At 45.4% G+C, this 27,007-nt stretch overlaps 1 protein-coding gene across 3 annotated transcripts in view; it reads right to left on the bottom strand.

Annotated features, from left to right (window-relative positions):
• klhl29 (kelch like family member 29) overlaps window positions 1-27,007 on the bottom strand; it is a 222,630-nt gene that overhangs the window by 145,238 nt on the left and 50,385 nt on the right. For all 3 annotated transcript variants that reach the window (XM_030047294.1, XM_030047293.1, XM_030047295.1), the window contains one exon: window positions 6,670-6,981. In XM_030047294.1, coding sequence (XP_029903154.1) covers window positions 6,670-6,942 — 273 coding nt within the window. In that variant the 5' untranslated portion in view covers window positions 6,943-6,981. The remainder of the gene's footprint in view (window positions 1-6,669; window positions 6,982-27,007) is intronic.

Here is a 27,007-nt window from a genome sequence, read left to right on the forward strand (position 1 = left end):
AGTCTGTGATGGGATGACAACACATATAAGCTAATAAATCACACCCAGGCAGCAGCGTGTGGAGATTGTTTACCCTGCTGCTCCTACGGAAAAAAAAACAAAAAACACAGTGGTACATCTGAAAGATCACTTGGTATTTAAGCAGGCGTTCCAAGTGCACGAGCTAAAAACTTTTAAATTTTAATTCCGGTTAACATGTCAGAAATTACTGAGCAAACGATTCATCCTATTTTTACTCAAAAAGAAAAATAAATAAAATGCAGGCACTTTTTACTATATGCACAGTTAAGTTCATCCAAAAAATTCTTTCCAAAGCTGGATGTACCAGACATATTTCAATGTGTATTAGTGATATGATCAGATAGGAAATAATTTATGGCCACTGATGGAGTGAAGTCTCAGCAAGAGCAACATAAAGACAGTTTTAACTCAAATCCGTTCAGCTTGAACAGATGACACTTTTGTAAATTTGTATTTATATTCACACTGTTTCCCTCCTGACAAGTAAGAACCAATAAATCTTACAACTCCAAAGGGGGGTCATAAAATCATATCAGAGTAATTAATGATCAAACATTTCACACTGAGACGTGCAATAGTTTATGGTATTCATATCTTAACAAAAGGCAGCCTGGAGAACATATTCATTTTGAAGCTCTGAATCAATGCATTTTTCTACTCGGTGCTCTCGGCTATCACCATATGGGAGCTGGGATTTCTTTAAAGCCCCATGGTGAGTTTGTGTGCCTTGGAAATGTAAAGTTTCATCTTATCTGGGTGATAGAGCTCCACCATTTGATAGAACAATTGTAGCTTCCTCTCCTATCTGAAGCTAATTCAAAAGCCACTCTCACCTGCAATCTCTCTCTCTCTCTCTCTCTCTCTCTCCCTCCCTCCTGTCTCCTTTCTGTCTTCCTCATCCCGCTTCCCTGGTGTGCACCTTCTTAAACTTTAATCATCTCATATTCAATACATTTCACTGCAACCTCGTAGCAAGGTTATCCTGATTTTCAAAAGCATTTTTTTTTCCTCCTCTTATAGCCTCAACCTCGATAACGATTCAATGATTTCAACATCTTCCAATCTATTCATCACCAGGCTCCCAGACATAAAACTGAGGTTTACATGACGAGTTTTCACGTGGGCTGGCTCCACTACGGATACAAAGGCCCAGCAAAATACAACCTAAACCACTGGTAATGCACTTCAAATGTGATGCACAGTCATATCTGACTGTCAAGTTGGCTTGCCGTCTTTGTAGCTGCCTCAAAAACTGCTGAAATATACCAAACCTGACTGGAATATATTTTTTGTAATACAGTCTGCATGGTTCTCTTTGTCACTCAACTGTCACCTTACAGTGCTTTTTTTTGTTGCTTGCCCTGGCTGCAGAAAAAAAAAAAAATCATTCTGCTGAGAGGGGTTTTGTGAGGGTTTTTTCCTTTTTCGATTGTGTCTGAGGAAGGCCATGACACCTGCTGTTCCCTGGATGCCATGTTGTGTTGGCCACAGCATGGGGTCTACCTCAATCTCTGGGCTAGCTGACCTGGCTGCAATCAATGACAGACAAGACACAATATGTCATTTTGCTTCAAGACAAGGCCTATTGATGATCTCAGTACAGTCAATGCCGGGGTATTGAAGTTCTGTGCAGCCAGTTTTGTGGCCAGTGATAAAAACAGTTTCAAAAGAAGAACTTCCCAAATACAGTAACAAATACAGTCCATTCCATGTAGCCTACATAATGCCCTAGACTTTAAAACAAAGACATACCTACAAAGACACAGCCTACATACATTTTTTTTTTTTTAAATCCACATACTGAATTTGAGTGAGCATTCATGCAGAGTACTTGTGTATCAAGTCTAACAGTACCTGAACCCCAGTATTGCGCATTGGGTTCTGTCACTTGGTCCATTTATATATGCTTCTTATATCTATTCATACACACTGTTTCTATTATATATACACTGTTTACATTTATATAGGCTGTTTATATTTATTTACATATACTGTTTATAGTTTATACATACTGTTTATATTTATACATATTGTTTATAATTGATATATACTGTTCATACTTATATATTGTATATTTTATAATTACATTTCTTTTTTTCTATTCTTTTTTTTTTTTTTTTTTTTTTTTACCTTGCTTTATTTATTTATTTAGGCTTATACTGGGACCTGAGTTCTAATTTCGTACCACTAACGTGTAAATGTGAGCTGGTATGACAATAAAGTTCCTTGAATCCTTACAAAGTACAATGCACTAAGCCATCTATGATGACTACTAGGACATCAGGCTATGCAATCATAAGCATCCAGCATCATCAGAAAGGCGGCACCAGCCAACAAATGTTACAGGATTTAATGTGCGAGTGCTGGTATGCCACTATTGGGTTACCAGGGCACCTCCCGTTGAGTTGAATGAGGCCCAAGACACCTCCAGATGGCTCCACAGTGATTTTGGCACCCCAGAACCACCCACTCTCAACACCAAACAGCCCACAGCTAAAGTTGCCTGGACCTCCGTGGTTGCTCAGTTATCACTAAAACTCACCACTGATTCACCAACAATCACAGAGCAAATCACATCAGTAAACAATTCAACCAAAAGCTGACAACTCACCCCGGCTACCAGTTCTATACGATCACATTGTGTGTCTCCAGTCTCAATCAAAATGTAAATGTTATATTTTCTACATGTTACAACTTCTTAATCCCAGAAATTGGACATTGGACAGCATATGTGACACCCTGTGCAACTAACATGCTAGATTAACCACACCACAGCTAACGTCTCTGTCAGCCTGCATGCTGCAAGATGGGTAGTGCAATAAAATACAACTCCAGCCATTTCTGGTGCTACAACCAAGCGAACAAGCCAAAATAATCAGGATCCCTGCATGCCACCATAGCAATCATGATAATAGTAAATTGTGTCAGTGTGTAAAAGTATTTATGTCTTTCAAACAGCATGCAGGATTCCCTTTATCTACAAGACAAAAAAAAATGTGTTATTAGGAGAGGTAGGCAAAAAAAAAAAAAAAAAAAAAAAAAAATGCCTCTGATTTTTAAGCCTCTTAATCTAGATTGTTTTAAAAATATATATTATTTGGATTTTTTTTAGTCTATTTCAGCTTTTACCAGCAGTTGATCAATACTTTGTTTTTGCAAAGCTGAAAGAATAGAATAGAAAGCCTTGCCACGGTGCAAGTACAGCAAAATGATGAGTGCTACTCCTGATCAGCGCAATTAATAAGAGTAAAACAATTGAAGTCAGAAAGCCAAGAGCCGCTGAGTCTGTGCGCGCTGCCATCTCTGCTAAAAGCTCTCTTTATTGACCATTTATACACAATACTTGCTGTAGCAGGCACTGCATTTGTGCTCAGTAAGAGCAGAGATCCAAACTTGGGCTCTCGTGCTGAAAAAGTTAAAACATTTTAATCAGGGGAAGAGGGATTTACCCTTTCAAACTAGGGCATTAGAGCATGTAGGAAAATATCAAAGTTTCAATGGGGTATCTGTAGGAAGGTGCTCTGAGGAATATTAATATACATATTAGCAGATGAAAGACTCCAGCTTTGGCCTATGTTTATAATTCCTATAAAATCCCCACACATAGCCCATAAAAAGGCTGTTAAACGCTTGTGTGCAAACTTTGTGCAAACACTGCTCTCAGCATTAACCACGGGACAAATCTTTCACGAAACCTTTCCCAGGTTTAATCACAACAAAAACACACATAATAAAATAGCCGCATTTATGGATAATTGTTTGATGAATCCATGGAAATTAATTGCTTTTGTGTCACTCCTCCTGACCCCAAACAGTCCTGATTGTGGAGATTTCTCCTTCACTAATTCACAACCTGTCGGGCCGCCTTAAATGACTATTCATCAGCAGGACACAGAAATAGCTGTGGTCATCAGCAGCTCAGAATTAATCCCTGTGTGCAGTGAAAATACATCCGCGATGACAACATAATAATACATAAAAATTAATTAAAGGCCCGTCTGGGGTAAACAAAGTGTAGCTCTGAATTAACTACAGTCCGCCGTTCCATGTGGCTAGCCTTACATCAGGATGGACATCGTGAGCAGATGGTACTTTTTGACTCTCAGCATTTGCCTTACTTACAAACGCGCGCAAACACACACACACAAACACACACACACTCACCATGCCAACCAGAAAACGACTCTTAACTTGATAATTTTAGCCTGAAGGAAACCACATCACATTAGAGCAAAAACTCATAACAGATCACAGAAAGAACAAAAGCAAACACTCAAACTGTGCACACACACTATGTCTACAAATACACAAGGAAGTGATTATTACACACACACACACACACACACACACACACACACACACACACACACACTCGCACACATAAAGACATTATTACACTGATCCATACGAGCATGGGTTCATCACGCACGCGGACACACACTACATGTCAAGCTCTTAGGCTGTGTCCCCTTTGCGGGCCCCGGGATCTTTCAGGAGAGAGTCTCCAAACAGTGGAGATCAATAACGGCCTGTCAGCTTTTTAGTGTAGCCACGGACAGAACTGAGACACAGGGACCAAGGGAGAGAGCTGCATCCGTCCATCAGACTCTCTGTGACCCCCAACAGCTTTGATCGAAGATGACAGAAAGAGAGTGAGAAAGAGAGAGAGAGAGAGAGAGAGAGAGAGAGAGGGAGAGCGTGTGTAAGGGCAAGAGACAGCCAGACCGAGAGAGAGGAAAGAGGGGCTCCTATAGTGTGGGCCACCTCTTGAGGCCCCTGTATATCTTCTAGGCTTTAATTAAAGCGGAGCCCAGACTCTGGGTATTTCCCTTTCCAAATGTCGCTGCGTGGTCTCTAATGCCCGCCTTACAAAGGGCTGTCAAAGGCAAGACAAAGTAGAGAGGTAAAGCCTTGAATGAAGCGAGCAGACTGCACGGGCATCTGGGGAGGGATATGCATAATGTCAGCTGCATATGTGTGCAGACATTCATACATATAGAGGAAGACGCACACATGTGCATGTACGGCATGGCACGCAGAAGAAAAAAAAAAAAAAAAAAAAAACGCACACCCAGGCCTGCGGATGGGTTTCACTCTGACAAGTGGGAGCAGTGCTGAGGCGCATGAGCCACACTGAAGGCACCTAATTGCTCTGGCAGCCATTGAATGACGACAATGGTCACGATGGGAGCTGGCGAGACTTTGCCCGGATGTATGTAATTATTCAGCTGCACAAAAGGAGGGGCCGACGCGGTGTCAGAGCAGATTTAATGTTTCTGTGGTCAGTGAATTCAGCGGGGCAGCTAATGATGCTCACTTGGGGGCTAAATTACCGATGCATTGTTTACCTCTGCTCCTGGCAGCGGTTAGAGTGCGGGCCCTGCAGAGAGTGAGAGGCCAAGAAGGCGGCAAAGAAAAACAGCTCCTGAAGTTCAAATTAAACCAAATGATCTGATAGTGAGGAGGAGTGCTGAAAGAAGATGAATGGTATCCATGGAAGCGGAGGCGAGGGAGAGGCTGAGATGTCTAACTCTTTTTTGATGAAGGCCCCTCTCCTCACACACTGCTGACAGCCAGCTAGCTAGCTAAATCCCTGGACGAGGGGGCGGTTAGCCCAAATGCACTGTAGAGTGCTTGAATATACCACTCAGACACTTCCAAGATTTCACTGTGAGACCTAAATACAACTAAAAATAAGGTACACAATCAATCAGAGACTCTTACCTTTTTCGTCTGGCAACCAGAAGAGGAAACCACTCAATATTGCCAATTCCGTCACGTGGGAGCCCCACTAGATGTAGGCTAGTGACCCATTTTAGCTCAAATATATAGTGCAGTCAATATTTAGCACAGTCAATATATAACCTGCTGATACCTTTTTTAATGGTGATCCCTATATTCAGAAGGTAGATATACATGGCCAAAACTTAAATACATATTCTGAAACAGACAAGCATAAGATCTGGTTATACTGCCTTATGTTTCATATATTAATTAGAATGTTCTGGTTTATTGGATTTTTTTTTTCCCCAAAAAACACCTGTCAGGGCACAATGAGCAGTACTGCTGTAAGCACCTATATTCTGGCCCAATCTCAACCACTGTCACAGGTCATTTACATAATGAAAGAAGGAAATTAGTGAGGAGGAAAAGGCAGGACAAGCCTGCCATTTGGGCGAGAGAGAGAATGAAGATGGAAGTAAACGGTTTGGCAGGAATGGGGCATTCCAGAGAGAGGGAGAGGGAGAGAGAGAGAGCGAGAGAGAGAGAGAGGAAGAATTGGAGTGAAGGATAAGGGTAGAGAGTGCAGAAGGCAGAAAGAGAGCAAAGAGATAGAGCAGAGGGACTTGGAGAGCTGAGACAGTTGAACCATGAAGACGGGCAAGCCAGTGAGTTGGACAGTGCAGAAACAGTTGGAGGAGGTGGAGGAGCTGAACTGGAGGATGGCAAGAGGCAGAGGGAAGTTGGAGAGCCTCAAAAAGCATAAAGAAAACTGGAGATTATGTCCAGTTGGAGAGTCCTCAGAGATTTAAAAAAGTTGACAGAGAGGCAATATGTGGAAAACAAACCTGACAGAGGGAGACTAAGAGGTTTTCCAAGAAGAGTCAGAAAGAGGCAACAAAGCGTCCGTCTGGACAGACGTCTTACCTTGGCTGATGCTGCAGTGACCGATCCTGCCGCTGTGATGCCTCGCTTGACCACCATGTCGCTGCTCGACGTTGTCACGGCGACTGTAACCGGGGTGGGAAGGAGGGAGGGGATGACTGGGAGTGGAAGGAGTCCCGGCCGGTTGTTGCCATTGACAACAGCGGAGGCACAGCTATGACTGGCTCCTCCATTGTGGAGACCGGAGGGACGGATGTCTCTGCGCTCCCAGGGTCCCCGGTAGTCCCTTTCAAAGCGGTGATGGTGGCGTGACATCACTTCCTCTTCCACTCAGAGGGAACGACGGGAGCCGGCCTGCGGGACAGAGACAGAGACAGACGGGAGGCAGAAGTTTAGAAATCACTCCACAAAGTGGGAGATAACCAAATCCAATGTTGGCACCACAGCCATTAGGGGGATATTATTATAATGTGGAGGAGCTGCCTGTCAGAAACAGTGTGGCGAAGATCCAGATGAGTAAAACAACAGGGTTCCAAAGATAGAAAGAGAGGGAGGGAGGGAGGAAAAGAGAGAGAAATAGAGTGAGTGAAAGACCATGTTGACATGAACGTGTGAATGCTCTGAATGCTCTCAGCATCTGCTCCCATTGCACCCGACTGACACGGAACACACTGCGGCTCATTTGTTGCCTCTAATTCCTGTTCTCCCAGTCATTAACGAGGGCTGCGACAAGAGGGAGAGAAATGAGCACTGCTGTGCAGGTCTATAAAAAAAACACCATCACCGCTGGCACCATAAGGAGCTAAATTAGTTACTTCAAGCATCTAGGCTGCAACAGAAGAGGTTAAAACAATATGGCAAAGGGAGGCACGGGCAGGTAGGCGCATGCATTCAAGCAGACTTGAGGACAGCACAGCAGTATCGTGACCTTGGGGTCAAAACTCATTTATCTGAATAGATAAATACCCCTGCAATTACAGCTCATCTAATACACCTAATCGCTGGTTAATGCAATCAGATTGTCCTTGAAGTGAGTTTGAGGGTTCTCCCATGTTCGAGCACAGCAGGCGGTGATAGATAGGCTGGGAGGCAACAGTAAGCTGAAATGACATTGGTATGGGGTATAGCACTATTGTGTAGCATGAGCAGCGTGTCACTCTATATTATATCATAAATCAAAGCAGTACAGCGGGGTCTGTGTAGTGAAATCCATCACTGAGGGGTTTGTAGTGTATTGTACTCCCCCTCACCAAAGGCACGTTATGCTTCCCGAGCCCTTGATAACAGAGATGAAATAAATAAATAACAACCTCAAACCAGGTTCGGCGAGCCCCATGCAAATCCCCTGGCCTGTAAGAAGAGAATGACAGCGAATGATAAGTCTTTATTCTGCACGCCAGGGTCTGTCACGCTGCGTCTCGCCTCACAGAGGAGAGAACGCCTTGAAATTTCCACCTCTGTGTGCGTGTGTGGCGCGCGCATGAATGTACAAACGCAGTATACAGTATACGGCATGCAAATAACTGTGTGTGCACATGCGCCTTGACAGGGTGTAATGAGAAGACGCGAGTTCAAAACTCGGGCGTCGTACGCCGAGAGTCTTTGAGCGGGGGCTGTCTCTAGCTATGAGAGTTTCCTGCAGAGTCTTGAGTCAAGCTATGCACCGTGCAGCCTGTGGTGGGTGCACTGGCCCTTCTGTATCTCTCCACTGCCGCCATCCATTCATTCATCCGTCCTCCTTCCTGCATTTCAGCCTCCATCCGCTTTCTATCTCTGTCTCTCTCCATCTCCAGCCTTCTCTCTCTCTATGCCTTTGTCCTTGCTTTCACTCTTTGTTCCTCATGCATCTCTCTCTCCCTCACTCAATTTCCCATTCTCTCTCATTGCTCTCTCTCAAAAGGCCCACTCTGTCTAAACACAGCTAGCCGATACCAGACAATACAACCAGACTAAACAACCAAAAGCTGTGGGACGGCACTTAGACAAAAGGGCAGGCACTCCCTTTTTGTCTCTTCTCCTGCAATAACCTCTCTCTCTCTCTCTCTCTCTCTCTCTCTCTCTCTCTCTCTCTCTCTCTCTCTCTCTCTCTCTCTCTCTCTCTCTCTCTCTCTCTCTCTCTCTCTCTCTCTCTCTCTCTCTCTCTCTCTCTCTCTCTCTCTCTCTCTCTCTCTCTCTCTCTCTCTCTCTCTCTCTCTCTCTCTGCAGAGAACCCCTCAAACAACCTCAAACTTTCCACTAAAATAAGCTTGTATTATCTTTAAAAAATATATGTGATACAGAGGGAGTAACAAGGTGCAAGTCCGGTGGAACAATGGCACAGTTAGAGCCAGGTAATATTTTCTTATCTCTCAGGCTGCACACCTCAGGTAAGAAATAACAGAGTAGCGGGAGAATTTCTCTGTGGAAAAAGAAAAAAAAACAAAACAAAAAAAAAAAAAAAAAAAAAAAAAGAGGACAGTGCCTGTAAAATGCATCTGCTGTACAATTCTGACCCATTCTCATCAGTCTTTTTCACATTTCAAATCAGGTAAAACATGCGGCTTAATTAGTTACCTCAAGCTACGCTCTCCATTCAAGGCTCATTATGATATGCTGTGACTTCCAAGTCCAGTTTTTGAGTTTTATTTTTCTTTTTGGTGCAGAGGAACAAGGACATACCGAGAGAAGGCTGCTGGCACCTAATGAAGAGACGAGAACCGCTGCATAATATTTAAAAAAAAACATAAAATATCAACTGAGAATTTAAAAAAAAAACACACACTGGCATAGCAGTGCTTTATAACTGTTTGGAAATTAAATTAAATTAAACGTGAGTAAAGAACATGATATTTCTATTCCAAGTGAGTGCATGTAGTGAAAAAGTTCACTGGGTGCTTAAAATACTATACCAGGAGACCCCTGCTTTCTTATTTGGCAGCAGTATACAGTTAACCTTATAGATGCATGATTGAAATTACATTACCGTGGTTCAAATTCTCTCGCTCCCTCACCCAAAAGGCATTCCCAGAATCTTGGCACCACTTCACAATGTCTACGCAATCGTGTATGTTAATTCCTGTCATCCTTACACTATGCATGTCAGCATGTACTGTGAGGCTGTACCCCAGTGCAGTGCCAGTGCAACGATGGTGCTTGGCAGACATATGGGTTTTATTCCTTTCATTTCTGCGTGCGCATGCAGCGCGTGTCGGTGCACGAGCTCGCGTCACCTTGAAGCGGAGCGCGCGCTCTGTTCGTAAAAAGGGTGACTATGAAGAAGTGACAAGAGAAATCTCGCTCTCGGAGGCGCCGATGGAGGCCAGCGCTCCACACACCTGTGGACCCTGCCAGGCCAAATAAACACTCAAATGCATCACATCTCCAATGACACTTTGCTCCGCGCCGGTCCGCTCTGGGGAAAAGGTGCCAATAAAGATTTACCCCGTCTCTTTCACATCCAATGAATTCGCTGTGAATCAGCCTTGGACACACATTGATCTCTGAGGGGAGACAATGATCACATTTGCCACGAGGCTCCAAAGCTAAGCCGAGCTATTTAAGAGCATTTTCAATTTCATGAAAAAAAACAAGTAACGGCATTATAGTCTTATCCTTGGGCAAATCATGATGCTCCTCAGCGACTGCAGTTCTATCAGCATGTTAATAACCTTACCTGATGATATCAGTTTCCCACGCCAAATGTATTTTCTGACTTGTTGGTGTTTTGAATTAGCAGCTGATGAGTGAGAAGCCTTCACCAAGAGTTGACAATTTAGGCAAATGGTTTAAAAACACAAATCCTTTGGAGTCCAGAGTGAAGATTTTCACTCCGCACATGACAGGAAAGTTGAGAAAGCAAGTGAGAGAGACTGGAGCGGCAATCACACTTAATGAGCGAACTGACTGACATCTCTATTGTGCTGTCAGTCAAGTGATGAGTTAAAAGCAGGAGTCAGCTGCAGCGGAGGCAGGGCGTGTTTTGGTTGTTGGCCGTTTTCAAACTCCTATTTCAAAAACAGCTATTCTGGCGCTGCTGATGCGACAGAATCGTAATTGCACCCGGTGAACGGCGCTCTGTGTGCATGTGCGACCGGGAGGAGTGTGGGTGTGTGTGCACGTGAGCGAGAGAGAGAGAGAGCGAGAGAGAGAGAGGTGGGCAGCGAAGACGAAGGGAGGAGAAAACGAAGAGTAAGTGTGTCTGCATCATGATGACCTCATTGCCATCACCATGGAGATGCCCTGCATGCTCCTCAGCGAGTGTGTGTGCGCTGAGAACTGTAAACTGCACACGGCGCACACTGGGAGCCCTTTGATAACTTAGGGTCTCGAGCCAGCGCAGAAGAGGGAGCCGCGCGACGGCACCGTGTGATTAGCCGAAATAAAAAAAGTTGTCTGGCAGGTGGGAGCGGCGAGACGCACACCCTAAAGAACAGCATCTGTCACTCCGAGGCGGCGCGCAGCGTGTTTATGTGTGTGTGTGTGTGTGTGTGTGACAGAGCCGCGTTAACAAAGCCATGTGGGAATAAGCGGGGAGCCACAGATAGACGTGAGGAAAGAGGGAGCGGAACAGATGGACAGAACGTGGCAGTGATGGAGAGAGAGAGAGCAAGAGAGTGTGAGGAAGCGAGCGAGCAAGCAAATGAGATATTTGAGCATTAAAAAGTTGGGAGGGTGGGGGGCAGCCTGAAATAGAGAGGGGTGTCGGAGATGGGATGAGGGTGGTGTGTTGTGTCATACTTCTGTTCTGGGCTGTGATGTTTACTGGCACATTCTACTCTGTATTTAATACCCTCAGCTATTCCACTGGCTATAGATACCCCCCCAAGAGGAAAGGCTCCATTTCCAAACTGTGGCAGCGCTTACCCCTATTGACCCAGTGACAGCCGGGCTTTCACAAGCCGCACACACACACACACACACACAAACAAACAGTCTACACTCATGAGTCTGCGCTAATGATCAATTCGTCCATCAGCAACTCTGGATGGTACAAATGAGGACTGGGGAGAGTCGGTATGCTGTAACTTTATGAGGGGACAAGGCATTGCTGTAAATGAGAGGCCCTGCGGGACACATGCACAGACAGGCACGGGCGCACACACACACAAACACGCAAAAAAAAAAATGGTGCAGGCGCACACACACGCCATACACAACAGACGCACGCACACACACACACAAAAAAGCATACCAGTAAATGTGCTGACAGTTCCTCCAGGACAACAGAGGTATTCATCCTGATATTTAAATAATGGGAGAGACTGTTGGTACAGGAATAGCCCAGAGCGACACAAGCCAGAGTCTCTGGCTTTTTAAATTCTCCTCCTCAGCTCGGATCCACACCACCCGAGACATACCGCATGATAAAGAAAGAGGCTCATTTGGATGGAAACATTTTTCACACCCGAGTCGTACACATGTACCCGCAGACAGACACACATGTGCACACATGCAGCGGCGTGCACTAAACGGGACTCATTAACTAGGCAACGCTGACACTCGTTCTGAAAGGATCTTAAATATGTGCAAGGGGAAAATCATCCAAATTGGACAGTTCTTAGTCAGACATTTGTTTCATTAGCTGAAGAATTCTTCATTGCGGCAACAGTAACCACTTCTCCACTTTTTTTTTTTTTTTTTTTTTTCCACTTGTATAAATACTGATTGATGAAGCCAATTGTAGATCTGCCAGAATAGAACCAGGGCTTCCTTGTTATTTTTAGCTTTTCCTCTTAAGGACGTGATACAGGAGGAACCTAACCGATGTGCCAGAAGAAAGAGAAGAAAAACAGAGAGGAAGCAAGGGGGAAGGCAAACAGAGAAAAACAGAAATGAAGAGGTTTTTTTTGTTGTTGTTTTTTTTTATTTAGAGGGATTTGTTGTGTGTCTGTGTGTGTATGTGTGTGTTTTGTGGGAGGTGGGGGGCACCTTCACGGGCCGCGACCGGAGATGAAAGCACCAACCTGCCAGCGAGCGGACCGGCAGGCCCTTTTGTTGGAATTGATTCTTAGCATTAGCAACACGGTGCGTCAAATTAATCCCGAGACTTTGAGGGAGTAAATGATTCGCTGCAATTCATACTTTCCATGGTGCGCCTGGAATCCAAAGAGGCCTGCCTTGTGTGCGCGAGCCAAGCGCATGCAGTCATCAGCATCTCAGAAATAAAAAGGATATCTCAAAAAAAAAAAAGAAAAGAAATCCACAAGCCCGAGTCCCATTCACACCAAAAATAGATTTATTTCTGCCAGACTGTTGGACGCATAAGCCCGGCTGGAGTCAAACGTAAATCCGCTACAGGGGGGGGACTGGGAAGCATTTAACAGGCAAACAAACGTGAACGCCAGGTAATCACCAGTCACTCAGAGCAGATCTAATGCTAATCTGAATGCCGTATGCCGCTCTTATCTCATCTGTCTATTAGGATTTCCACAGAAGTTACAGAGGAGATGGATGGCGAGAGATATGACATTGGATACATTAAGCTGACACCATGATGGATGAAACACTGGTTAGTGGCATACACACACACACCGCCTCTTTCTGCCAGAGACAGCCACTTCCTGATCATCTTTTCTTTGATAGGGCCTGCGAGCCGAGGCCAAATCACTCAGCGGGGATAAAGAAAGAGGGGATATAATGGTATATTAGGGTGGATAGAGAAAAAGGAGGAAAACAAAAGGAACGGGGGCCGAGGGTTATTTTTCTTAAGATAAAGAAATACTGCGCATACCTGCACCACTGACAGAAAATTTCCCCCCTCAGTACGCATCAGCACAATTCTTCTAGTGGAGCATTAATAAGTAAAACTTTCTCCCCAATCTGGAAAATAAGGAGGTGGGAAGGGCCGGGGAAGACGTGATGCAAGGGTTTCCATGCTGCTTGTTTAGCCTGAACACACAGGCCCTGTGTGTCTTTGACTTTTTTGCACGATGAAAACAGCGTGTGGGCTCACCGTTTCCGAAACAGCCCCGCGTCTGTCTAAAAAAATGTCAGCTCTCACGGCTCCCATGCGAGACGGAGGGGCCGGGCGTCGCGGTGACCCCTCGAGGTGAGTAACACCTCGCTGGTGCTCGCTTGTCAGTATCCCCGGCGTGTGGCGAGCCTGAGGAGCGGCGAACCACTGCCGCTCCCACCTCCTCCTCCACACACACACACACACACACACCGCACTCCGCTGCTCAGTTAATTAAAACAGCGACTTTCAACAAAACGTCACATTATCGCAACGGCAAGACACGAAGCTGGAGAAAAACCCTGGGGCTAGTGTACACACGTCCCTACCCAGCCTTTCTGCCTGCTTGTGCTATGGGTTGCGGGAACAGCAGATTTCTAGACGCCAATCATACAGTGTATGTGTGTGCGTGTGTGCGTGTGTCTGTGTGTATATATATTCTCTGTGGCCCATGGCAGCTGTCGCCTTTTCTCTTCCCGCTTCCTCCTTTCGTGATTTTCTCTGTTCTCTAAACAAAAACCAACAACGAAATCAAAACAAACAGCTCTCACTGCTGATACCACGCACACACAAACACACAACACACACACACACACACACATATCCATGCACGCACACATGCACACAGCAATATAAAAACTGTCATGTTCTCTGGGCAGCTACAATATTGGAACTAATGTCACATAGTTAGCTAGTATACACACATATACATACATATATGTATACGCACACACACATGCATGAGTGTGTATGTGTGCGTATTTTAGTGTACGTGTGTATGTTATTTGTGTACACTTCAGCTTTGGTAACAGGACACGAGGCAAGTGCAAGAATAGTGACTTCATTATCTAAATGGCCGCTGTTGAGATTACAGGGGGGCAATGAGCATCCATCTCTTTCAACACAACCGGCTTAGAGTGCAGAGCCAGGCTGGAGGAGAGATCAAGAGATATAGACATCAATAAGAGAGAGGTAACAGCAATGAGAGTGAGAAATAGTGTGTGTGTGTGTGTGTGTGTGTGTGAGACGGAGAGGGAGGTGGATACAGTGACAGTGACCTAGAACAGAGAGGTTAGCCAGCTCACCGGCCTTGACAACAACAACACACCGGGGCGATGGGTCCGCATCCACCGCTACAGAGTCCGGCACCAGCAGGGATTGTGACATCACCGCCGTAACCACGGAGACGCCCTGTGCACTTTGGTTTTCTTTTCCGCTCATTACCATGGAGATGCTCCGGAACGGAAGCGTGCACTGACCCCCCCCCTGAGCAACAGAGGCTCCACGTTTAGCTCTCATCCGTCCCCTTACATGACAGAAAGTTACTGATGTTACAAGGCAGGCACCGCGGCTGAGTGCTCACCGAGGTCGTCCCGCCACCAGAGGCGCCCAGGTTGGATCCCCCCCAAGTGGTCGTGCGCCTCAAAATATCCTCAAGCGAGATAGTTAACCTCCTACCTGCTCCACGGGCACTATCCTGCACCGAACCAGACGGCAAAGAGAAAACTTCCCCCTTGAGGATGAACAAAGATTTAACAAAAAGCTGTGAATCAGCTTCAATATTGAAAAGCGATAACCAATATTTGTTGAGCTGAAATTAGCATAACCCTCGACCCTTTGCCCTTTACCCTTTAGCTTCTTCATACATTGCCCTTGTCATTGTTAATGGTCTTTACTCTTTTACTGCTTTACCTTATATTCATGTCACACACACACACACACACACATACACATATACACCTGTCCCAATGTGCAGCTCATGTAGCTTACAGACTGTAAAATTGGTCAAAATTGTCCTCTCTCAGTACATCATGTTCTGTCAGAGAGCAATGCTGTCGAACAGGGAAAATGAAAACTAAAAAAAAAGTGAAAGACACTTTTTCCCTTTCAGGAGATGTTTAAAATGACCCAGCATTCAGAGAGAGTCTTAAACTGGGTTTAAAGACTACAACCATATAAACCCCCTACCTGTGTGTGGGAGGGACACAGAGAGATCTTCAGAAAAGCAGATTAAAAACTATTTGTATTGTTAAAAAAAAAAAAATCATTATATAAGTGTTTAATAGACATGCATAAAAGGTTCAAATATGCCTGTAAATGTTAAAATGTGGGACCTTTAAGTGCATATTTTAGAGGAAATGCGTAAGAAGTGACAGCGTACCAATATTTCCCGTGTTAAAATTTGAATAAACTAATAACCTCTAGTTACTGGTGCATCACAGCAGGGCCAGTGGCAGAGAACTGGGCTCATGATGATAAAAGTTCACTGGTTTGAATCCCCAGACCCTCTGTGGAGGTCAGATACAGGGAGTGAACGAGCCTCTGGTGCGGATGGATGTGCGTAACTTGGTGGGTGTAGAAAGTAAATTGCACTCAGTCAACCTTCCATCTGGAAGGAGAGGTAGAAAGAAATTACTCGAAACTGAAATAAGCTGACAACAGATGGACAGAATTTGTAGCAGGACGCTACGGCGGCCCAGCCTTCGGTAAGACAGCACATGTGCAACGGCACTAAATTAAATCTGACTTATAATGCACATAATCTCACACAAATTCATTTGGACTGAAAGGTAGAGACTGTTAAAAGGTACAATACGTATGACTGTATCAGTGTGAAGAGCCTTCAGACTTGACTGATAGAAAAAATAAATAAAAAATGGAACCATGACAGTCCACATGGCTCACATCACACACTTGTCTCACTAATAAATTACCTTTCCACGACTGTAAATGATTCTCACTTAAAGCAGCCCTCAATTTTGCAGCGCACCCTAAATGATTGACTTCTCTGCTTTTTGTTTTGATTATGTTGTTAGCAACTAAAAGGCAGTTATTCAGTGTATGAATGACAAAATAATTAAAAAAAAAAAAAAAAAAAGAAGAATGCAGTTGCAACATTACAAAGTTGTTTTATGTACTTTATACTGTCATCGGGCCTATTTGGAATATAAATCAAAATAAAGCCAGCCAAACATCAAAAGAGGCAAAGAGGTTGATACTGTAAATCTTTCTTAAATAATCAATTTCATTAATGGCCGAGGAAAAACAGAGCTCGGATCTAAAGAAATTCCACTTTCTCCTCCGTCAGCTCCAGCTCTTTCTGTCTTGGCTAATAGCAGAGCCTGGAGTCTGCCAGCCTCTGCTGCAAAGTCTGCTCCATCTTCATCCACTGCTTTCTCCTCCCAGAGCACACACACACAAACAAGAAAGTATGATAATATACATGTACTGACGCACACACACACATACACAGGACAGGGCTCTCTCCCTGATTAAGCCAGGCCATCTGCTTGAGTCCCCCGTCACTGTTGCCGCCTGCCGCCTGCCGACACTGGCTCTGGGCAAGCCAGAAATCCCCCAGTGTGATCCGGAGCCATATTAATCTCTCCGAATCAACCTTTTAAAAAGGGCAAATGCCACGCTGACCTCAGTGCAGCGGTTCCAGGCAACATCGTCTCACTCACTCAAATACACGATCCTGTCACTTCGGCCTCGCATGACATGAAAAGTGAAAAGGGGGTGGGGGAAGGCAGAGGGAGGGGGGAGTCTCTTCCTCTCAGCCCGTCTCCTCCTCTTTCCCTCTACTTATCTCCCGTCTCTGGGTGCCTTCTGTAAAAGCCATTCTCTGTCTCTGTCCGTCGTTTCATATCTGTACGAACACAGTGGCCTTTCAGAGCGTGCAGCGAGTGGCGCCACAGCCCCGCGTGGCCCAGAGGAGCGGTAGGAGCCGTATAGATTAATGGCCCGGGAGACGTTCTAGGCAAGTGGAATGTACAAATAGAGAGGCTCTGAAATGTACTGGGAAAAAAAAAAAAAAAAAAAAAAACAGAGAGGAGAAGACGAGCAAGGTGTATGCTCAATCGTATTTGAGAGGCAGAGTGGGAGAACGCGCGGCGAGGTTTTAGGAGGTGTGTGTGCGTGCGCCTCGTGTTTGTCTGCTTCCTGGTTTTCTCTTAGTGTGTCTCAGATATATGACGTGCACTAAGCCTGGCACAGGATCTTGAATCTGCCACACACCACATATTGCATTGTATGGAATTTGCAACGGTCTCCCACTCACAAGCGCAAAGTAAGCAACAATGTGCGAGTCTGAATGCGTGCCTGTGTGTGTGTGTGTGTGTGTGTGAAGACCTAAAGTGGCCACATTCTTGGCTGTGAATATTTAAACGGGTGAATTGTGCTGCAGCTAGATAACATTACAGTTGGCAGAGTTTTTAATATGACAATACATTCCTTTTTCTCTCTCTCTCTTTCTTTGTCTCTCACTCTTTTTCTTTGTCCACATCCCTCCCTCACCGATGCCCCAGCTGTACAACAACAAGTCCTTGGCTAGAGACCGCAGAAGACAAGAAGGGGGGGTAGTGGCTGCTGGGGAGCATCACAGATAGCGTGAGCAAAGCGAAGAGATAAAACGGAGAGAGGAGAGAGCAGAAAAGGGGAGTGGAAGAGGGAGGGTAGTGACAGCATGGGAAAATGAGAAAGGCCAGTGAGATGGAGAAAAGGTGAAATACACACACACACACACACACACACACACAGAAACACACACACACACACACACAAACATGTTCTTTAATCAATATGGTGGGAATGTGGCCCCATGGTAAATCACTTTCCTGGCAATAACAGAGAGCAGCCGCCATCCCTCTTTTTAATATGTTGCCAGAGTGGCACTGGGTGATACACAGCAATATATAGAGTGGACGGAGGGAGAAGAAGAGGAGGAGGAGGAGGAGGGAGAGAGGAAGACAGAGAGCAGGGGAGTCACATACAAAACGTATAGTAACCACATATCTGCCGGTGTGTGGGTGTGTGTGTGGGTGTGTGCGCACGCCTGGCTGTGATGTATAGGGCGCGACGGCTGGTCTGCACTTAGCTGAAAAGGGGGAATCATGATGAGCTTGGCTAAAGTCTCCAAAGTGGCCAATCCACCCACCCACACACACACACACACACACACAAAGAAAAGCCCAAGCTGGCTGGAGCGGCTGTCCTCTCTTTCGCTATTCCCTTATCGCGTGTCCTTTCTCATGAGCGCTCAATGCATCACAACCTGCCCTCTTCAGGACAAGGATCTGCCACAATATGAAAGGGGCACCAAAATCTCATTACACGGGGGTAAAAACGATCACTCTCTTCTTCTGGCCACATCGATTTAGTGGATATTGAAAGCTGGGCAACTTTTCCACCTCGGCCACGCGAATCTGTCTGCCTGTCATCGGCCACGGGAGCCACCAGATTACACCGTGCCCTGACAGGTTGACCTTCACTTAACTATCTGACCGCTGGGGCACATCATCCACCATGTCTCTTATTGACTTGATTCTATCTTGCTCAATCTCATCTTCGGCCCGCTGTGTTTGAAACCGCTGGGCAAATGTTACCGTAAATGAGAACGGCTTCTCAATTGACTTGGGTCGCCTTTAAAGTGGTGCTAAATAAATAATGGGGCGTCTCATCTGCTTTGGCTAGCCAGTAGGCTGGGTGGGTTACAGTAAAGGGAGATTAATGGATGAGCAAATGGAGATAAATGTATGAGCTAAATGGAAGTGCCCAACTGGCCCCGTGATGAGGCCCTGTGACATGCGGTTATGATGCGGCAGGAGCGGATGTCAGAACGCGCAGCCCCCGCTAGGTAAGGGCCGGTATCGGCTGTGATTTCCGTCTCCTCCCATCTATCTGCCTGTTTGTGTTTGGAAGCTGCAGAGACGTGCGGCGAAACAGCTCTAAGTGCAGCGATGCCTCCGCCCAGATGTACGTTTGACTACCCCGTGGAAGTGGCCATCATCAAAATAGAGGCAGGCAGCTGATGAGCTGTCCTCTAGCTGACAGGCCGAGGCAGCTCTAATCTCCCCTCTGTTCCCACAGTCTTTAAATATATACCTCTTAACTGACAGTGCCATTGACAGGCCCCCACACACAGCACAAGCACAGTGCCATCAATTCACTCAATTAATCTTAATTAGACAACCACAAAGAGCTGCGGATTACCACTGATGCAGATGTCGCACCTCTCTCTTGCTCATTCTTTCCCTCTGAAAACATATTTTACTGTTGCACAAAAAAAAAAAAAATTCACATTTTAACGGCACACTGGCCCTGTTATCTGCTTTAAGTGTTGACCAGTGACAAACCTCAGAAGAGGGACCAATAAATAATTTTATTCTCCTACTTGAGGCAATGTTTCTATCTGTAAGATCTTCCTCAGGAAAATGTCAGGAGCAGGTCTTTTCTTACAGAGGCAGCAATCAAATCACATCACTGTCACCTCCTGGTCAGCGAGCAGCAGAGAAAAACAGCACAACACGGCAGTAACAAGAATGTATACAGTGGGCGAAAATAGAAATATCAGGGTTTTGTTTCCTGGAGTACTCCATTACATACATTCTTGTGACCGCCATCTTGAGGTGTTTTTCCCTGCTATTTGCTGAACAGCAGGCGACAATAATTTGAGCTGATTGTTGCCACTAAGGTAAAGGTGGAGCCCTATGATTTTCACAATGCAGGAAACAGAATCGTGGAATTTTATAATGAAAACAGAATCAACTGTAAAACACAGAATATTTCCAACCTGGTTTCCTTCCTGAGCTTTTAAGCATTTTTTTTCTGTAGTGCCTAAGCCAGATGAACAGAAAAAAATATGCAAACAGATATGCAAAGTGTGTTTTGGTGTCATTTTCATGAATGCTGCTACAGCTTTTGCTGTTTCTGGGTCTGTGTTTTACCGAGGGCGGGGCCGAGCCCCTCTTCCACACCCACAACCACACACACACCCACACACACACACACACACACATTCAGAGAGACAGCATGGACAGACTAGCAAGAGGAGCTCATCACTTCAACAAACTCTAAGCATTACAACCTTACCAGCAGTTTTGAACTCACACACTTTCTTTGATTTAAAAAAAAGTGTAATGTTGTGTTAAAAATTCATTCTGAATATTTTTTTCTTGAATTCACTGCAAAAACGCAAAATCTTACCAAGATTATTTGTCTTATTTCAAGTCAAAAATGCCTTATTTCTAGTCAAAATATCTCATTACACTTAAAATAAGACATGATCACCTCAGAAGTAAATTGTTTTTAGATAATTTTCACTTCTTTCAAGTGAAAATTCACTTGAAACAAGTGAAAATTTGCTCGTTTCATTGGCAAAATTTGCCAGTGGAAAAAGTGAAAATTCACTTGAAATGAGTGAAAATTAGCTAGAAACAAGAAAGAAATTTTGCCAATGAAACAAGCAAATTTTCACTTGTTTCAAGCAAATTTTCACTTGAAACAAGAGACAGTTGTCTAAAAACAATTTACTTCTGAGGTGATCATGTCTTATTTTAAGTGTAATGAGATATTTTGACTAGTAATAAGACATTTTTGACTTGAAATAAGACAAATAATCTTGGTAAGATTTTGAGTTTTTGCAGTGTTCTTGGAAATTTATTCGTCCCCCACATGATTATACACTTTCTGATGACAAAATGTGCTTAAATCACAAACACAGAATTCAGAAAAACGTTAACACCAAACACATCTGGAATCTGGATGAACTTAAAACAGATTCCATAGCGCCCTGAAGGCCTGATCATTATTACATTTGCCTGAGGAAGATCTTACAGATCGAAGCGTCGCCTCGAAAACGAGAACAAAAATATTTACTGGGCGCCTAACAGCGTGCCGAACTCCCTTCTTTGTACTTGGCTGTGACTTACCACTTCACTTCCGTTTCATCAGCATCAAATGAGAGATGTGCTGATTGGCATCAAAGGTTTTGTCATGGACTGTGTGGGATCTGTCAATGTTGTCTTTTAAGCAGGCCTTTAACCGGCGGCTTCTCATCTTCCATGCGTGCTTACTGTATGCCCGCTGAACCGTGTGAACCGTGCATTTCCATACTGCACAGCTAAAATGTCAGCTGTACTATAGGCCGGGTGGATTGCACTGCTCTCCAGGGTCTGCTCTATGGAGATGTGCTTAAATCAAATGGACCCAGAGTAGAAACAGTTTGGGATTCTGCATAACACAGCCCTACTAGTCCTTACACAGGGGCTTCTTTACAACCACTGAAGATAATGGATGTCTCTACAAGCGCATGCTCATAAATAAAAGAAGCAGGGGCACTCACCTGGTATTAACTGCACTTTTGGCATGGAACAGGGAATCAATGCTAATGGAACACATGCAAGGCAAACAGGGTCTTTGCTGTGGCCTCGTGACCTCCAGTGCCAACAAACATGGCTGTGCATGTAGAGAGCGAATACAGAGAGAGCCACGCTTCCAGCAAGAGGAATAAATATGTGGATAATATTCCCTGCACTCAGCAGTGTGAGCGAAAAAAGCTGTGAAATGTAGAATTTGATATGCTGCAAGGGTCAGCCCCAGGTTCTCCAGGAGCGATGGGGAGGCAGATGAGCCAGAAATGGAGGGGTTTGGAGTAGATCTGTATTGAGTGTATGATACGTCAGGCCTGGCTATGCACTCATGCACTCTGTATGGATGGATGGAGGCCTGAGCTATGGCAGCAATAGTGTGGAAAAATATATTAATGCGTGAAAGATACACACGCCGCTTGTGTGGTTGTATACTGTAGAGCTGAATGTTAAGCAGCAGGGACTGAGGGAGTGAGCGAGGGGGATTTGTGAGTTGTGTACGGGAGGTCTGAGGAAGAAAGGAAGAAGAGAACGAATGAAAGAAAAGTTGAGAGAGAGGAGAGAGGGATGAGATAGAGGAGGGGAAAAAGAGGCGATGGGGGCTTGAGAGCAGAACAATAATTTACAGGTATTGTAAAAACAGAGCTGGCAGGGACGCCAGTAAAACAAAAATGCCAAACCGCTCTCTGGAGGGAATGTGGTTTTATACATTTCCACCGACATTTTTCATCCAAGAAGAGTGGAACACTTTCTCAAGTAGTCCCCCCAGAACCTTCAAGTAGGGCAAACCGCTGTCTTCGGAGCCGTTTTTTAATTGCCCTGTAAAACCGAACACAAAATATTGCAAACGGTGGCGGTGGAAGTATGAGAATTATAAATATATATCTCATCTTCAAAGCGCGATATTATGTACGATTCATCATGTGGTTGATGTGCTGCTACACTTCCTCTGACATGCACTGTTTTAACTTTTGGTGGGAGGAATTGCCTAATTAAACATATTGAGCTATTAGCATTTCACATCTGGCCCTTTTTTGCTTGCTTTATAGCCTCCTCCTGGACGATCTGTCATTGGTTCACAAGTTACACTGCACTTTCCGGTTCCCTCTGAGCCCGCACGGCACTGAGGAATGGGTTAGGGGTTGCTATTTCATGCTCTCCCTCAGGCCCCTTCACTTTGATAAAGGTTGCATACCTCCAGGCATTTCTGAGAACATTTCCCAACTCTCTCCTGACACTTCCACCTTGCAACCCCTGTCCCCTCTCAGCACGCCCTTTCCCTCCGGCACAGTGCAGTTTACCGAGCGTGACACAGTGCGCTGACTGGATAATCCCAAGGAGACCTGAGCACTATTCGGAAAAGCAGGCCACCGAAATGCCACACCACATTTCCACGTTTCCCCTTACCGGGCTCCCTAACCCTGCGACTGTTCGCACTCTTGTCTTTCTCACAGAGGACACCTGTGCCACATCTCTTCATTAACGCATAGGGGTGAGCTGCATCCAGCCTCTCATTCCTTCTTGTAGTCACCTATACGGTGAAAAACATGGCTGCATCGTCAGTGCCCTCCTACAACTGGGGCGAGGGAGGACGGGAAGCCTGCAAGGTTAATGCAACACCTAAGAAGGATTTTCCACTGCAGGAACTTTCCCTGCACATGGGTATCCTTTCGAGGAACCAGAAACCCTTAACCCTGCTTGCACCAGAGGGAACCAGACCCATCGGGGTGGAGTTTTAGCACTGAACAACCGCGATCGGTTAAAGATATGATGCAAACAGTCGGGAAATTTCACTCCGCCATTTCAAAAACAGGTGTGAGCATCCGCAAATTTTTTCAAAGACCGTTCTGTCATTTGGTTTGTGATTGAGAGTGAAATATACCATTTGTCTCTGTTCTTAACTGCACCAGATGTCCCAGTTGATCTCCGTCACTCAGCAGCACTTTCCCTCTTTTCAGCTCTTGCTTATCAGCTGCCACACGTCCTCTTCACCAAAACCAAACGCGGCATCGCAGCAGCAGAGTAGTAAATAATCACGGATCTCACTACGACTTCGACATCTTCCAGATTTGCTGTTTTACTGCCGCAATCTGCATATCATTTGGCCGTTGAGGTGCACTGGAAACGCAAACCCATTAGCGCCGAGGGTGCTCGCTTTGCCTTCCAAGAACAAAGCCGAGGAACTTGGGACCCCAAAAGCTCCTGGTGGAAAAGCAGCACTTGCCGGTGCCCTCTAAACAAACTGGAGCTGGAGGAAAGGCGGGGAGCGGGGAAGAGGGGCGGGGGGTCAGATAGGATCGGAAGTTGGCTTCCTCTGAACTTGCTAACAGCAGCAAATCCACCATTTAGTTTGGAGGATATCATGCTGAAGGAACATAAGCTACCCGGAGACACTGTGAGCCCGCAAGGTTAATTTAACACCTGTAAGTACACAGCCCAGAGAAACAGAGACACAAAGTCAGTGTGAGTCAGTGGGAGCCAGCGTGTGTGCGTGTGAGTGTGTGTGTGTACTATATGTGTGGTGTGTGTTTCTGCAGTGTCACGTCTCTGTGCATGCGGGTGTGCATGTGTATATTATTCACTGGAAGTGCTCTGAGCCTTGAGACACCGCGGCACAAAGGAAACACTCAGTCATAGAGATGCCACAAAGCCCTGCTACCGCTCATATCTGTCAACGTCACAGAGGGGGGAAAAAAGCCTTCTCCCTCCAACATGAGTGCATTTCTAAGAGAGCGCGCGTGTGTGTGTGAATGTATGAATACAGTCGCATACCCTGAAGGTGAGATGTATCAGAGAAGTGCAATGAAACGGGTGATAAATTAGGTCAACTTGTCATAAGAGAGAGAGAGAGAGAAAAAAGAACCGAGCTTAATTTTGCAGACCGTGTTGCACGCATAGATTTAGATCAATTCCGTTCCTTGTGAATCAATAACATTTCCCCGGCAAAATTTTTTGTCATCCTTGCCCCAGTCTTTCAACAAATATTCAAATCTGATCAAACAAGCCATTATGTTGACAGCATTCAATTCCGCTCAATGACAGAAGCGTCTGCAGGCAACCTTTGAGGAGGAGAAAGCGGGCAGCTAAATTATGCAAATGTCTGTCAGTTTAACAAATCAGAGGCAGAGAATTAGCAGGCTGTTAGTCTCTCTTAGACCCGCAAATGCTACTAATACAGATGAAGGACTGGAGCCTGATTTCATTATCACTCCTCTGAAAGGAGAGGAAGGGGAAGAGAAGGGGAGAAGGGGGGGAGAGCGCACAAGAGAGGGAAGGAGGGAGAAACGCAAGAGAGATGGAGATGGAGACAAATGTATGTGAAAACACGGGGCCTCCATTCAGAGCCTTATCAACTCCAAATATCAAATTAGCCAAATGAATGGTACAAGATAAAGGACGGCACGGGGAGGAGAGCAAGCGCAGCGGTCGGGCAAATGAAAGGAGCGAGAGCGAGGGGAGATGCTGTGAGGGCGTATTAAGAATGGGAGGGATTGGGGAGTATTTCAATAATCGATAGAGCGTGAAGTGGAGAGAGCGTGAGACGGAGAGAGAGGGAGGGAGAGGGAGAGAGAGAGAGAGACAGAGAGAAGTAGGATATCACAGTTCATTAGTCATAGCTGGTGACAACTACAGACTGTGGCAAGAAGATTGTCACTGGGTCTTAATCAGATGAGAAACGATGGAATGCCAGTCGTTAATTCCTACAGCATTATAGCATCTATTGTCTGCCTCTGAAGGGGCTTATCGCAATATCTCTACCTCCGACTGCTGCTCCTCCTGCTGCTATACCAGCAAACAAGCTGCCAGCCGGCTCACTGGGGAAACTCAAAAAAAAGAGCTGGGGAGAAACTAAACTCTCTCTTTCGCTTCGTCTCACCCCCTTACTCTTGCTTTTTTTTTTTTTTTTGTTCGTCCCCCCCTGCAAACTCTCTGCCTCCTCTCTCTCTCTCTCAACTCTCATAAACTCCCACAAAAAACATACAGGAACTGAAAAAAAGGCGTGCAACGGTGGAGTAGCCCTTTGTGCCACACTAAGCGTCTCGGAGGCACAAACCAGGAAATCAATTCTCTCTTTTTTAGCAACCCATTAAAAGGCGCCAAGGAGAGCCAATGCACTTGTGCAAGACACAACATTGCATATTCTTTTTCTGATGCACACACACGTCCATAAGCAGCGTGGCAGTGTGGAGCCGCTAATGCACACAAACACACAAAAGAGCATGGAGCTATATGGGCAGTCCATACAGGGCCATATATCCAGCAGGCTAACAAAAACATAAGCACATGCACAATAAAATGTTATATTCCGGCTCTCTCTTTCTCGCTCTATTACACACGTGCAAATCAACGCGGCAAAATCCTCCTTAAAATTCATATCCCCACAATGTTTTCCTCTCCCAGGGTCTGCGCCTGTCAGAACCATGGCCCAAAACTCTCAGTCAGCCGGCTCAGCTGGGGACGGCTGCTCCGACTGAAGCAACTTCCCTGCCTGGCTGGAAATGTGTTTACTGGATTTGTACCACTACGCTGCATTGGCTGCCTCATTCACTCCAACCAGCCAGCAGCTACAGTAGTCATGCACGCTGACGTGTGTGTGTGTGTGTGTGTGTGTGTGTTGTGTAAACCCCCGTCTTCATTTCCGATCATGTGTGTGTATGTGATCATACATTAGCGCGTCCTTGTCCGTAAGGGTATGCGTGAGTCCAAACACACAGGCGCATTCAAATGAGCTCTCTTGATGTGTGTGTGCGTCTTGTGTGTGCGCTTTTACACGTCTTGCACAATCTGTGACCATGCATTTGCGCGTCCTTCTCTTTAAGTGCCTGCTTGGGGATACAATATCTGAATGCCTTTTGTGTGATACGTGTGTTTGGATATTTGCTGTTGATTGTTAACTCCTGTGTGTGTGTGTGTGTGTGTGAGTCAGTGAGTGCGAGAGAGAGTGTTTGGGAGTGAGAGAATGAACTGGAGAGAGTGAAAGAAAGAGAGCTTGTTTGGGTTTGTGAGAATTTGACAATGCAGTTGTGTGCTTTCCCTGTGTGTTTGTGTGAGTGTGTGTGTGTGTGAGAGAGAGAGAGACAGATATTGTCAAGGTTTGTGTGATTTTATTTGACAATGTTATTATGCGCTTGACTGTGTGTGCATTTGCGTGTGTGACACAGAATGTGTGCGCGACTGGAAATCCTGTGTTGGATAGTGCAATTGTATGCAACTGTGAATTTGGCTGTGCGTGTGTATTTTTGCCGCCTGTGTTTGTTGGTTTGTGTATGTGTGAGACACTCTTTGGGAGAGTGTGTAACTG

This window comes from Myripristis murdjan, chromosome 24 (assembly GCF_902150065.1).
Source record: "Myripristis murdjan chromosome 24, fMyrMur1.1, whole genome shotgun sequence".
NCBI lineage: Eukaryota > Metazoa > Chordata > Actinopteri > Holocentriformes > Holocentridae > Myripristis > Myripristis murdjan.